The 13,954-nt window shown below is 35.1% G+C and overlaps 1 protein-coding gene across 1 annotated transcript; it reads right to left on the bottom strand.

Moving 5' to 3' along the window:
• Nucleotides 1-9,595: 9,595 nt before the first annotated feature.
• On the bottom strand, nt 9,596-12,239 carry LOC135196305 (uncharacterized). Its single transcript, XM_064223016.1, has 2 exons — nt 12,114-12,239; nt 9,596-11,339 (listed from the first exon to the last, which is right to left on the bottom strand). The coding sequence occupies exons 1-2, from the start codon at nt 12,223-12,225 to the stop codon at nt 10,822-10,824; spliced, it is 630 nt and encodes a 209-aa protein (XP_064079086.1). The 5' UTR covers nt 12,226-12,239; the 3' UTR covers nt 9,596-10,821.
• Nucleotides 12,240-13,954: the final 1,715 nt, after the last annotated feature.

The raw sequence follows: 13,954 nt of genomic DNA, 5'->3' as shown, positions 1-13,954 counted from the left end.
GTTATTAATCGAATATGATACTTTTCGATGCCATGGAGATCAGTATCGTCAGGCACTTCGGGCTTATCTGGAATTATAGAGGATACACTTGATTGCCTCTTTCCATGAATAACGCTCTTAAGCACGATATCTCACGAGAGAACTCAATTTGATGTGAGGCATGCGTGCAGGATTGCTACTTTTTATTCGTTTTATCGATCTTCGCGCTACTTTCGTTATGCAGAGGCAAATGTGACTGGCAACCTCGGTCCCTATTAGGAACAGTAAAAGGTTTAAAAAGTAATACGTAGCTTTAAACAGTAATACCTTTAAAGATACTTCCGAGTCTCTTAAAAGATTCAGTTTTATCGTAGCATCTTGGAACAACAATACAAAGAGAACTTTGCTTGTTAATAAAGGCACCTCTAATCCAGAAGGGTGTCCTTATCAAATTTATTTGTGTCAAGCAATAGATTTATTCTATATCGGTCGGACTGGAAATTTAAGGAGAGTGAAACCGAAAAGCAGAGTTTAGAGGACTAAATGTAGGTCTGCAAACGTACTGAGTAATCCATTAAAAATGGAAGAGGATATTGTATGTTGAATTTGTCCCGTTAAAATGTTAGTGAAGTTGTGTGTGCTTTAGGTTACCTACTTGTTACCATTTGGGATTCCAATTGAAAGATTCAGTGACTCTTCACTCTAGCTGTGCGATATTGTAAGAGGACTTGCTTATTTATAAAAAAAAAAAAAAAAAAAAAATCCCCATAAAATCTACATGACTAACAAAGGTTTCAGAAATGTCTCAATACCGGAGCTGAGAAATGATGAAAAATCATCCACATCATTAAGGCCGATCAATCAGATACTGAAAGAATAATGAATATCATAACTCAAGTCTAAAAAAACAGAAGATTTATTACGTTATTATGAAGAGACAAGAAATTGAATAAATATCCTCTTATATGAATAATTCAGTTATATGAATAATTCAGTCATTCTGAATAATCAAAGAATACAGAAGAATTATAGAGACCCTGTTACTCAGTTTTCCATTATTCGCCATCGTTTTATGGTTCTCAGTTATTTGGTAACAACTGAGAACCGTCGCAAAAACCTTTCTTGCAGTGCATACAGCGATGACTTTCAAGATTTTCCCCATTGACAGTCCCAAAAGTGTCCCTATCAATCCGTGTATGTCATATAATAAATTAATTCCACATTGGTTGAAGTTTATAATTGAAGATCAAGAAAATTGAGATGCATAATAAATGTAAAGGATATACCAAGAATAAAAGTACAATTTTGGTTTATGTTTGAGAAAAACAGTCTTGCCATTAACTGGACAAACGCTAATGAGTTTTTGTTCTCGAATAGCAAGTTGGAACTTAATAGAATGAAACTACTTAAAAAATTCTTTAGCAACTCAGGGACATATTTTCTTGAATATTCGTGCGTAAAATGTACAGATATTGAAGGGTTCAATTAGTCTCGTCCACAGGACATCGATTTTTCTGTGAATTTTCTATCTGAAAAAGTGATGCAACGAAAAATAAGGTTTGTAAATAACATAGACTTGCTATGTTTTAACTATGCCAGAAGGGAGTTAGTTTCTGTAATGGATATTCACTGTCAAATCCTGAACAGTCTATTAAACATGAAATTAGTAAAAGAAATGTAAAGTCTCTATTAAATATGATGATTTTATTATTGTGGGTCAAAGCTTGTTCCTCAGTTGAACAGCCAGTCCACCTCCACCTCTAGCCAGTGCTCCTCAAATATATTTTTACTTCGTATTTTTTTTTCTATCTGAAATTTTAATTAGCTTATGTGCTTTTAATTTCTCGTGTTGTTTTGTCGATTTTTAGTGTTTTACGTATATGTGCAATTCTGGTTTTCATTTTAACTAGTTTGTAAATGATTTTGAGACAGCTTGCAAATTCATATAATTTATATTGGTCATAATTTATTGTACATACCCTGAGGATGCATTCAGGTGAATGCGAAACGCGTCGGAATAAATTGTAATACTTCGTCATGTTTGTTCCTGCTCCTGCTCCCTGCTATATATATATATATATATATATATATATATATATATATATATATATATATATATATATATATATATTATATATATATATTAGTGTTTCGGATAACAATATATATTTTTATTGTATTTCATTCCTCTTTGAATTTTCTCAACTTTGTTCAATCTCAATTCTTAATATTTAGTTCTAATTTCTTTTAATTTTTCCCTATAGCAGAGTATATCCTTCTTATTTTTATTCTAGTTTCTTTTAGATAACCTTAGGATGGGGTCTGTTTGAATCTCGAAACGAAACAAGTTGGTACCTATTCCTTGCTCGACTTCATCTCCCACGGAATACATCTTAACTTTTTCCTCATGTTTTCCAGACTCTTTCACCGATCTGCGCAGTTTCACGTCATGGCACCTTATCAGTGCTGCCTCCTCTGTACAAACATCACTTATTCCACACATCATTGTGAGAAAAAAAAGTTTTTTTTATTTCGTGTTTTTTTTTCCAGGAACAAACATGATTTTTTTGTGTTTTTCGTATTTTTCTTACATCCAATTTCTCCATTTTTGAAATATTTACTTATAGTTAGTATAGACTTGTGAAGTTATATAAGACTCACACCTTCCTTTTAGATTAAAGGAATTAGAGGAATCATTGAAATGAGGGTTTTTTCTTTTATTTATTTACTATTATTATAATTTTTTTGCTATCAATTTTGATATGATTTTTTCTCTATTTGATACTGAGCACTTGTTGTACCATAAATACTTTCAAGAAACTGTTGTTAATCATACAGTTTTCATACCTATGTATTTTGTGTCCGGTAATGTCATCGCAGTAATTAAATCGTTTTAATTTCATCCCATGGTAATTACATCTCATACATTTTCACCGCATTGTAATTACATTACAATATATCACATCGTCAGTAATTTCATCGTAAGGTTTCTTTCAACACACAATGCCAAAAAAATAAATGAACAATAAAATAGAATTCACTTGTTTTTCTGTAAACCTTCCAAGTATTACTGTAATAGTTTGTGATGAGATCAAAGTATGTAACTATCTAACCATTAGCAAAAGGCTTGCTTGTTGTTTTTTCCTGTATAAGAAATTGTTCATGATAATTTTCGGTTTTCATAAACAACTTGTTTTCTGAGTGATAAACCTTTTCGGTTTTTGAAAATAACAAAAATTAACCCATCAAGATGCCTCTGCAGTACGTCGTAAGCATAAGGAATAAGAAAAAGCTCATTGATAACAGTCATCTATTAGTGAAAGAACGAACAAGTGGCGAAAAAACTATTTGGAAATGTGACCGGTTTTATAAAACAAAGTGCCATGCAAGATTCGATTACAAAGCGATTGGGAGAACACAATCATGCTGGAGGAATTGCTTGTGTTGAAGCTACCAAAGTGATTAACTGAACTAAAGAAAAATCAATCACAACTCAAGAATCAACACATTGCATGGCAACCCAGGCGTCGAGTATCCCAAGCAGTTGTGCGTCAGCTACCACCACCTTAGTACGTAAAAAGGAGTATACGAAATGCTAGAAATACCGCAGCACAAATTCCTGCAAATCCAGGATGTTTACTCCAGATAAGCATTCCCCCGCAATATAGGATAACACATTCGACAGTGATGATGGAACAGACCGGAGAAATCTTCAGGTGTTATCTAGTGGAAGCAGCTGGTATACAGATGGGACTTTCAAAACGGTATCCCCTTTATTTAAACAACTACACACAGTACATGGTATCATGAATTGTGGCGTTTTGGCTCTTGTTTTCGTTTTAATGAGTAACAAAACTGTAAATAGTTACAATAAGCTTTTGTCAGAACTAAAAGTTTTAGAGACAACATTATCACCAAGCACAGTTATGACTGATTTTGAACGTGCAGCGATTGATGCTTTTAGAGCAGTTTTTCCTAATACAGATAAAAAAGGTTGCTTTTTTCACTTCTCACAATGTTTATTTCGATCCATTCAATCAAATGGTCTGCATGTGGTTAGCACTTTTGAATATTTAATTGACAATAATGATTTATTGAGTTAAAGATAAGATTGGTGTCAAACAACAAATAATTCATCGACGCTGAAACATTAAATAAAAAATAAAAAGACATTTAAAACCCCCATCAGTACTGCAAGTTGTTTGATGAGTGTTAGAAAAGTTATAAACGTTCTGAAACTAAATATGCTATAAAACGTGTTTCGATATGTTTAAAACGTTTTACAGTTGATTATCCAATTAGATTTTCCAACACTATATATTTTTAATTTTTAAAATAAAAATAATCATGCTTAAAAAAAAAGACAATCATGAAAAGCATAAAAACAAGTAAAAATCATTAATCTATGAAAAATTAAGACAATGAAATTACTACTTGGGTAGGAAAAGTTAACAAGCAGGCTACTTGAACATAGTTCAATACTTTGATCTCCATCAACAACTATGACGTTTTACAGAAAAAAGAACATTATATTTTATGGTTCATTTATTCTTTTGCCTTGTGCGGTTACTTAGCTTGTGGTGAAAGAAACCTTATGATGAAATCACTGACGATGTGTAATTGCATCGTAATACAATGCAATTACAATGCGGTGAAAATTCATGAGATATGATTACCATGTGATGAAATTACCACGATGTAATTACTGCGATGAAATTACAGTGAATCCTGTATCTGATACATGTATGATACAAGTTCCAGTTGACATGTTTGATACTGAACACGTATATGTCTTGTATCATAGTGTTTCGTCGATACCTTTAAGGAACTGTTGCCAATCATACAGGTTTCATACCTCTCTTCCTGTTCAGATGCATTGAAATGGAAATAATTAACCCCAATACCAAGAGTAGGAACCCAGCGGGTTTATTACGATTTTTGAACTCAAACGGTTTGACCCCTAGAGAAGTGTCGCCTATCCCCAAAATCCCAAAAATGTCTTGCTGACGGATCAGAACAGAACTCTGGCTTAGGTATAAAAAGGGAACCATAAACACACACACACACATACACACACTCAAAGAATTAGTCAGAATGGAAAATATATGCTTGAAACCTTTCCTAAATCTTTATTGGAGTCTCCTGAACACAGAATGGCAACTTTGGCAAGTACCAGCAATGTCAAGACTGGCTTTATGTTCGCCAGCCGCTTCCAGATGTTCGCCAGGTGGGGTTGGCCCGGGGTGTTGGGGGGGAGGGGGGCAGTCAAATTCACGTTTATTCCAAGTAAGGAACATGCCTGAAAGTTTCATGAAACCTGCTTTGGGACCCCATGAACCCAGAACGACCAATCCCAGCAAATTTATCTCTGGCTTTCCACCCGCCAGCAACTCCTAAATTCACCAGAGGTTCATTCGATTTTTTTCAGAACACAAGGCTGAAATGGTGGTAAAAATATTCCTCGTGAACTCATTTTAATTTCTTATAATTATTTCCTTATAAAATTACTTTCAAAATTTAACACATATCATAATAGCTAATTGTAATTTTGGAAAATTAATCACCCCTTTTCTCCAGGAAAAATAATGCTCATTTAGTTGTATGGCCAAACATTATTAGCGGTGCGATGTTGTCAAAATATAACTGCTATATGAGAGATACCAAAAAAAGAAGAAAAAAAGTCTGGCTTCTGTTTGTTACTCATCTTCAGTATCAGAGGTTCAAATTCACTTCTATTCAGAGTTAAGAACATAAGGCTGAGACATCTCTTAAAAACTTTTAGTGAGGCCTCGTGAACTCATTCTAATTTCTCATGATTATTTCACTATATGAGTGTATTAAAAATGTAACACATGATTATAGCTACCCGAATTATATCTTCCCAAAACTAAGCACTCTTCTCCATTAGAAATAAGAAAATGTCTATTAACATAGCCAAACAATATTTGCTATGTGATGCTGTCAAAATATAACTGTACTGAAACTCCCATAGACATGAAAAAAAATTGCATCTGATTATGTTACTCATCCTCAGTATCGCTGTCGTCACTCCCGGCGTCCTCAACAGCTCCCAAAACCTGAGTGAGCTGATATATCTGCCACGCTGTTCAGTGTGCAGAGGCATTCTGCAGGAACCGAACTACCAGGAAACCATTTGGGTTGAAATCCATTGGTGGTTGCCAACAGGCCAAAGTCCCAAGGATTCCGGTTACAAGTTGGAATTGGTGCGTCCGCCCTACTTGACATCCTGGCAACATACTTTGCGCGCTTGCTATGCTGAGAAGTTGTCTTTTCACGAGGAGGGAAGGAAGCACAGTTAAGTTTTTGAGGGACGTTGCTTTCCATGTACAGTTGGTTACCTTCAGGAAAGCTTTGTACCGGCATTCATTGATGTTCTTGCCTGAGTACCTACCCATACATATTGCAGATGAACTCTGTGACTCCCTCAGTGTCCAGCTCGTCTGGGACTAGGGTCCGAAGATGTCTGATGGGGCACTCAAAGGCCTCCTGTAACATCCTGAAGGGCTTCATCTTTCCTTTCCGGGAGAAAGCCGAGGTAAAATCACAACCAGTTAAGGCGTGAAAACCAAGAAGGGCATCTGTTAGACCACCATGTTTTTTTCCAGCTCTTCAGCCATCTGAGACACATCAAGGAACCTACGATAGTTAGCATTTGTATAATGAAATAATGATTAGAAATTAAACTGAGTTCATGAGGAATATTTTCGCCACAATTTCAGCTTTGTATTCTTAACTCTGAAAAAGTCAAACTGAGTCCCTGATGGATTTAGGAGTTGTTGGCGGGTGGAAAGCCAGAGATAAATTTGCTGGGATTGGTCATTCTGACTTCATGGGGTCCCAAGGAAGGTTTTTAGGAAACTTTCAAGCATATGTTCTTTACTCTGAATAAACGTGAATTCGAAACCCCCTTTGGAAGCTGCTGGCGGACATGAAGCCAGCCTTGACATTGCTGGTATTGCTCATGAAGGCTTAGGAAATGTTTCAAGCATATATTTTTCACTCTTGACTAATTTGTATGGGTGTGTGTGCGTTTATGGTTCTGATCCGCCAGGAATATATGTTGAGATTTTAGGGTAGCAACTACTTATCTAAGGGGTCAAACCTTTCGTGTTCAAAACTCGGAATAAACACGCTGGGCTGCCGGTCTACTCATGGTTTCAAGATATGATTGAAAAATAACAGTACAGTTTGTTTGATAATAGAAAATTTCAGTTCTCAAATGTGAAACTGACATTCTAATTACGTATACAAAGGCAGTTATGCACCTAAAACACTCCTAATCTGAAGTGGGCGATGGTTGAGATACCACCATTAATTTTCCTTACTTTCCCTAATTTTTATTTTTCACAAAAACAGATTTTTCTTTCTTGTGTTAAATTGCCTTGTTACCCAAGCTCTAGGCATATTATAAGCAAAGTTAACCTTTTTTATAGTTTAGGAACCAATAGAATGTGAATAAATGTGTAAAAGGAAGAAAATGGCCTGTTTTTTCGCGAAAAAAAACCCGTCTTTTCGAAAAAAACTTTTTTCGAGTAGCAACCTATTCTTATCCCACAACTTATGCAAAATCAGTCAGACTTCCACCTTCAAATTCTGATTAGCACAAGCTTTTTTTTTTTTTTTTTTTTTTATCAATCTTGGCAGTTCACACTGCGTACCATACATATTCAGCACTCTCCATTTTGCCTCTGTAAGAATTTTATCTTAGGCATTCTTCATGTCCATGTGTCATATACAGCATGAAAATGTTAGAAATATGGAAATACGTATAAATGACTTAAAAGGCTAGCGTATGTGAAAGAATAGATAAGTGTTTAGAGATGGTTCGGTCATAAGGAAGGAATCGAGGATGGCATGTACGTCAAAAGAATGTTGTGAGTATGGAGAAAAAGATGACTTAGAAAGAGATGGGTATTTGTTGTCAAAGAAATGAGAGAGCGTGCAAATTAGAGTTAAATGATTGAGTGTGTGTATGTACGTATATATATACACATATATATGTATGTATATATATGTATATATAAATTAATTATATATATAATACATGCGGTTCACCACAAGGAGGAAAAAATGAAAAACTAAGTGTCAAGTACTTTCGTGTAATTGATACACATTTTCAAAGTACAATGAACAAAGTAAGAAGATTTTTGTACATAAGAAAAGGACGAAAATCACTCAAGAGCAAAATAGCAGTTAGAAAAAGTAACGACAAAACTATCTTACAAGTCCATTCTTACTACGAACAAACTAAGTCTCCAACACCTCAAAATCTTACAACAAATAAGTCGTCAAAAACAGAATGACCAAACCGATCCTTCTAATTAAAGTAAACATCATACTTTAAAACGAAACTTAGACACCGAGCGTTAACAAAATTACATACAAACAAACGACCTCTTTCAAGAAATATTTGTACACAGCTGCTTATATAACAATTTCTTCAATAATAAAACCATCTAACATAAAAAGACCAGAACTAATGTTCATTATGCCCCCTTGATAAAATTTTATAAGAGCAGACTCAAGGATGTTACGTTTTATATATAATCATTACAAGCAATTATCGATCTGCACTTCTGCCAGTCAGTATGATGATCAAATTTTATTTTATATGAAAATATAGCATTGAAGGTCTGAAATGTTCATACACTATACCGATGCTGCTTTACTCGTTCATTGAGCAATCCCTGCATGGAACCTCATATACAACCATCTGTGTTTTTGGGGGAGTTTTTACTCATCATAGTTCTCACTGTATTAGTGTTACTAACAACCACATTTACACTGAAAAATTTGAGCATCTTTAAATTTCGCACTGTATGGTAAAACTAATAAGTTGTCTGTCTTAAAAGGTGTTTTTTTATTTTAACGAGAAAAATTTTTTCCCTGGCCACCTTGAAAGTTTTGTCGATAACAGTTTTTGGGTATTTTAAATGAAAAGCAACACTGTAAATCTTGTCAATTTTAGGCTCTAAAAATTCTGGACTGCGTATTCGTAGAGCGAGGAGAAGCAGTGAAGAAAATCTGGATGCTTTCACCTGATCACTGTGGTGAGAATAGTAATGAATATATGAGCAGACCTTACACGAAAGTACTTGGTACTTAGTTTTTCGTTTTCTCCTCCTTGTGGCCAACCTGCAAATCTGATATCACGCGAAAGTTTTGTGATTCCTCTGCATATATATATATATATATATATATATATATATATATATATATATATATATATATATTTTTATATATTTTTTATATATATATATATATATGTATATATATTAATATATATATATATAGATATAATTATATTATATTTATATATAATTTTATATCTATATATATATTATATATATATATATATATTTATTATATGTATATATATATATATATTATATTTATATATATCTATATATATATACACACCATATATGTACACACAATATATATATAATATATATATCTATATATATATATATTTATAGTATATATATATATATATATATATATATATATATACTATATATACATATATATATATATATATATAAATATATATATATATATATATATATTATAAAATAAGTGTGTGCATGTGAACTTTTGTGCTTGTGTACAAACTGTATGAAGTTAGAGAGTAATATATATGCTAGATGAATAATACAGATATCAGTAGCGACTCTTCTATATTTACAACCCTCTGCGCCCATCATTATGCCAAAAGGATCCTTTCCCTCAGAGTACGTAAGACCTCTCTTTGGATCAGATGAATTATTTGTGCAAAAACTGATTTGGTTATCGGCCAACAACTGTGGTGGTAAGCCGGCAGATTTGATGGGATACCAGTCAAGCTGTTGGGAGTTTAAGAAGCTTGCAGAAAATTTAGTGAAAAGTCAGAAAGTTGAGAGGGAATTAGCAAACTTCACAGGGAGCCACTAAACCATGCAGAATGCCAGCAGATTTCCCTAGAAATGTGCGAACTAAGAGCAACAAGATGAATTTTAGTTATTTAATGAGTTTATCAGGAAAACTTCACCCTGAAGGGGAATAAAATTTGGCAGGAAACTAACTTATTTGACAGATCTCTCTGAAATTCGGTAACTTGGACGTGAAACAGTCACGATAACCACTAAAACAGCCGGCTTGGTACTTAGGTATAAGATCACGAGGATTAACTGGATCCAGTAAAACTTGTGGACAACGGACAAACAAAGAAACAAATGTTTCTTGGCTTCGTGGAATCCTAGTGCTTAGAATACCTAAATCTAATGCTCACACACACACACGCACACACACACGCAGTCTGTTTCTGATGTGAGAAGCCTTAATTTTTTACGAGATATTTAAAGTGTGAAGGAAATTAATTGTAAGAGAAATGTTACCTCTGGATTTACCTTTCGTTCATATATATTTCTCGTGGCACATCCTTATTTGCAAAAAAATAATTTCAACAGAACAAGCCAATAACTTCTCATCAACATTGTTTTCAGTGACATATTACTAAAAAAAAGTTTAAACGGGATTTAATTGACAGCTTACTTATAAATTGAAGGGGCTTTCATTATCTTCATCCATGTGTTATATTAATAAAACCCGAAAATACAATAGAATTAAACTGAAAAGGTGCACCAACGAAGCATTTTGCATATTGCCTTAATTAAGGGAACCGATTCTCTTGTTACTTAATATAGACTGTTTCATTTCATGTTCAGCCTCTGATTTGTACCTTATTGAATACAGGTAATAAATACAGAATTTTTAACTGAATATGCTGTGCTTCAATGATCTTCACCTCAGACATAAAAACTCAAAGGTTTTCTTGCATTTTTAAGTCCCAATGATCTGAATTTCACAAATAGTGATGGCTGCAGGTGAGAGAAATCTCTGGAAAGAGAGGTACCTTCCTACGGTCGCGTTTAAAGCCTTTATAATGAGGTCAGTGTCGTCAGATGGTGTTTTTCCGGGGTGCACGTTAAATATTGGGTTCAGGGACATCGTAGACGAATTTCCAAAGCGTATAATGACGTTCTCGAAGTCTTTCTCGTCCCCTCTCAGTTTCAAGACGAGGGTGGTGACGAGATACTGCCCCTGAAGATCGATCAACCACCAAGGATTGCTCATGAAATTTGTGATGCCACAGGAATCCGTTGAATAGCAGAAATATCCATTGACGGACTGAGGTGCTTGGTTTTCTGGAGGGAAAGCCGACGGAATTGTATGCACTGTTTTAGGTGCCAGGTTGTTTTCATAGAACCACGAAGTGTGACACGAGTCGAATCCGTAATCCTGCCCCATGCCACTGTATTCGGCGGTCACCCAGGTCTTGAATAGGTTGCATTCATTGCCTGCAATGAGTCACAAGTGAAAACATCGGTTAGTTTGATACTGGAATAAAACAAATGAGCATCATGTTTGCGGGTTGCTCCAGAAGCAATAGCCGTTCTGGCATAAGGCTTGCCTAATGTAAACAACAAATATGGATTATTCTTTGAGAACCTGTTTTCTGCTATAGCACAGTATTAGAGCTCATTGGTTATGCGAGACCTCGGGCTCTTGCTGGGCAGAGCGACGTAAATGTTGAAGAGTGAATTGCATTCTACAATAAGATCAGACTCTTCCAGAAACAGAATAAATTCAGGAAGGAATCAAGAAAATACGAAAATTCACGCATTGTAAAACGGGAATAACTATAAGCAAATATTTAAACATAATCAGACGGCAGTCAAGACATTAGATGATAAAAGTTAAAGCAAAGAGGAGCACACTGGAATAATATAGTAGTAATAATTACACTTCCTCTCCAAACAGCAGTGGTTATGAAGTTGGCTACCAATTGTGTTTGATTTATAAGGATGATCACCCACCTGAGTACTGGCCAAGAACGAAAGTGCTTAACGTCACTGGAAAACGAGTAGTGTAGCCATTGTGTTTGCTGCCTTCATTTGTTGATGGTCACCCATCCAAGTACCGACCGTACCCAAAAGTAGGTCAACTTCTCGGCTTTGAATAACAGCCAAGAAGAGGATATATTACATATGACTTATCTTTACTGTTACTCTAAGAGAGTGGACTACCCTTATATAAAAACAATTTTCAGAAATCTATCTAACTTAACTTACCTATCATGCAGAACAAATGGCATCTTGGGTTCCATAGGCAGAGATTGGCACATCTTTGAAACCTTTGCTCCCTGAAGTCGAATAAGAACTTCTCCAGAAAACAGGCGCCCATGGTAGATGGAAAGGTGGTGGCGGTGATCTGGAAGGACAAGTTGTATTAAATTGACGCCTTTGGTAACGGTGATACCAACGAAAATTGTATTGATCAGAGATTTCAACTATATTTATTTGGGGAAACTTGAGTATGTGTGCGAGTGAGTGTGTGGGTATGTGTGTCAAAGTATACTCCTCCTCCTCCTCCTCCTCCTCCTCCTCCTCCTCCCTAACAGCTGCACCTTTCTTAAAAAACCGTCATAAGTTCGTGGACACAATAGCCTATAAACTATTTGCTCAATATTATCAATAAGGTTTTGTGTCTGTTATCTTTCCCTATATACCGTCGAAGTCATTATTTTAAAGGGAACGTGCCACGTAATGCATTCACTATCGCTTAACCGTATATTTCTAATTGAATTCGCTATATGTGACTTAGGCAACTTCATTACAAAACATGCTATCAATATTCAGTTCGTTATGCTGAGGAATTCGTCTCTATATCACAATACATTTGCTACCGAACTCTACTGATGTAATGGAAAATCATTTCATTTCTGATGAGCTCAATGACTTTACACGAAAAATCCGGATGATCAGGGATGTTTGTCATCCTGCATCCTGGAAGGGTCCATCGTAGTAAGAAAAATAAGGAAAATCACAAACATCATTTTAGAATCTACGTGGAAACTTTTGCTAAATACTAGAATGTCAAGTAATATTTCATTTATCCACGTAATTCTTATACATTTTGGTCTTCCTTCCAAATATAGAATAATAGAAATGGATATTGGATAATTATTAAGCGTCTTCTTATTTCACTTAGTTGTCATGGCCTGAATCAGGACTTGAGATGACTTAGCAGCAAAAATGCTTTGCTGAATGATTGGAGTGATTTCACAATCATGAAGATTTGAAGAATGGAGAGGAGGGTCCCACAGGTTGGGACTCCTCATGACACAGACAGGTAAGAAAAGGAATCCACATCTCACCTTTCGGAACGTCCTGTCTCTCGATGCGTCAACATCAAGAAGCCTCGAAGACAGCTGCAGGAAGTAGGCAATGAACCCGACAAGGCTTTTCTTGTGCTTTCTGGAAGTAGGATATTGAAATCAGTGCTTGAGGAATAAATACTTTGCCATCTCTGCCGTCTAGTCGGATTGAAAACACCTGGAAATGGACTTATACCTTTCACACGCAACAGCAAAATTACTAAATTCCTGTCAGTTCACTGTCATTGTCACGGGAACTTATGATCCATAGTTGTAGTTGATGGTGGCCATCCAAACCTAGTACTCGTGGACTACAAGCAAGTAACATCCGCCAGCGGTAACTTTTGGTTAAGATCTGCACATAGGCTTTCAAATATGATGTTATTTAAATAAACGCTTACATCAATTTTATACGTTATAAGGTAGTTGTAATTTATGTATTACCTTAAGTACACTGTATTGTAAAACTTTTTATACATTCTTATTTTTTAGTGAGTGTTTCGCAAACATGGGCATCCAAGACGACACAATTATACAAAAAAATTTGTGTAAATACTTTATGATTGTTTGTGACTCAGAATAATCATTCTACTATATACTTACAATTCTACCCTGCTTTCCATATATGAACGTGGTATACCCATGCTCATATGTGGCGCTGCATGACTGCCTAAGGTTTCATTAAAAAATCACATACTGGCAACATAACATGCTGTATATTTATCTATTCTTTGGAAGCGAAAACACGATTATTTC

This window comes from Macrobrachium nipponense, chromosome 23, assembly GCF_015104395.2.
Source record: "Macrobrachium nipponense isolate FS-2020 chromosome 23, ASM1510439v2, whole genome shotgun sequence".
Classification (NCBI taxonomy): domain Eukaryota; kingdom Metazoa; phylum Arthropoda; class Malacostraca; order Decapoda; family Palaemonidae; genus Macrobrachium; species Macrobrachium nipponense.
This window is presented reverse-complemented; position numbering and strand designations above follow the sequence as displayed.

What these genes read in the sequence shown, in the direction of transcription:
- LOC135196305 (XM_064223016.1), bottom strand. Translation starts at nt 12,225, where the DNA reads ATGGGCGCCTGTTTTCTGGAGAAGTTCTTATTCGACTTCAGGGAGCAA. An exon ending in CCATTTGTTCTGCATGATAG is followed by an intron (nt 11,340 to 12,113) that starts GTAAGTTAAGTT and finishes GACTCATTGCAG; the next exon opens with GCAATGAATGCAACCTATTC.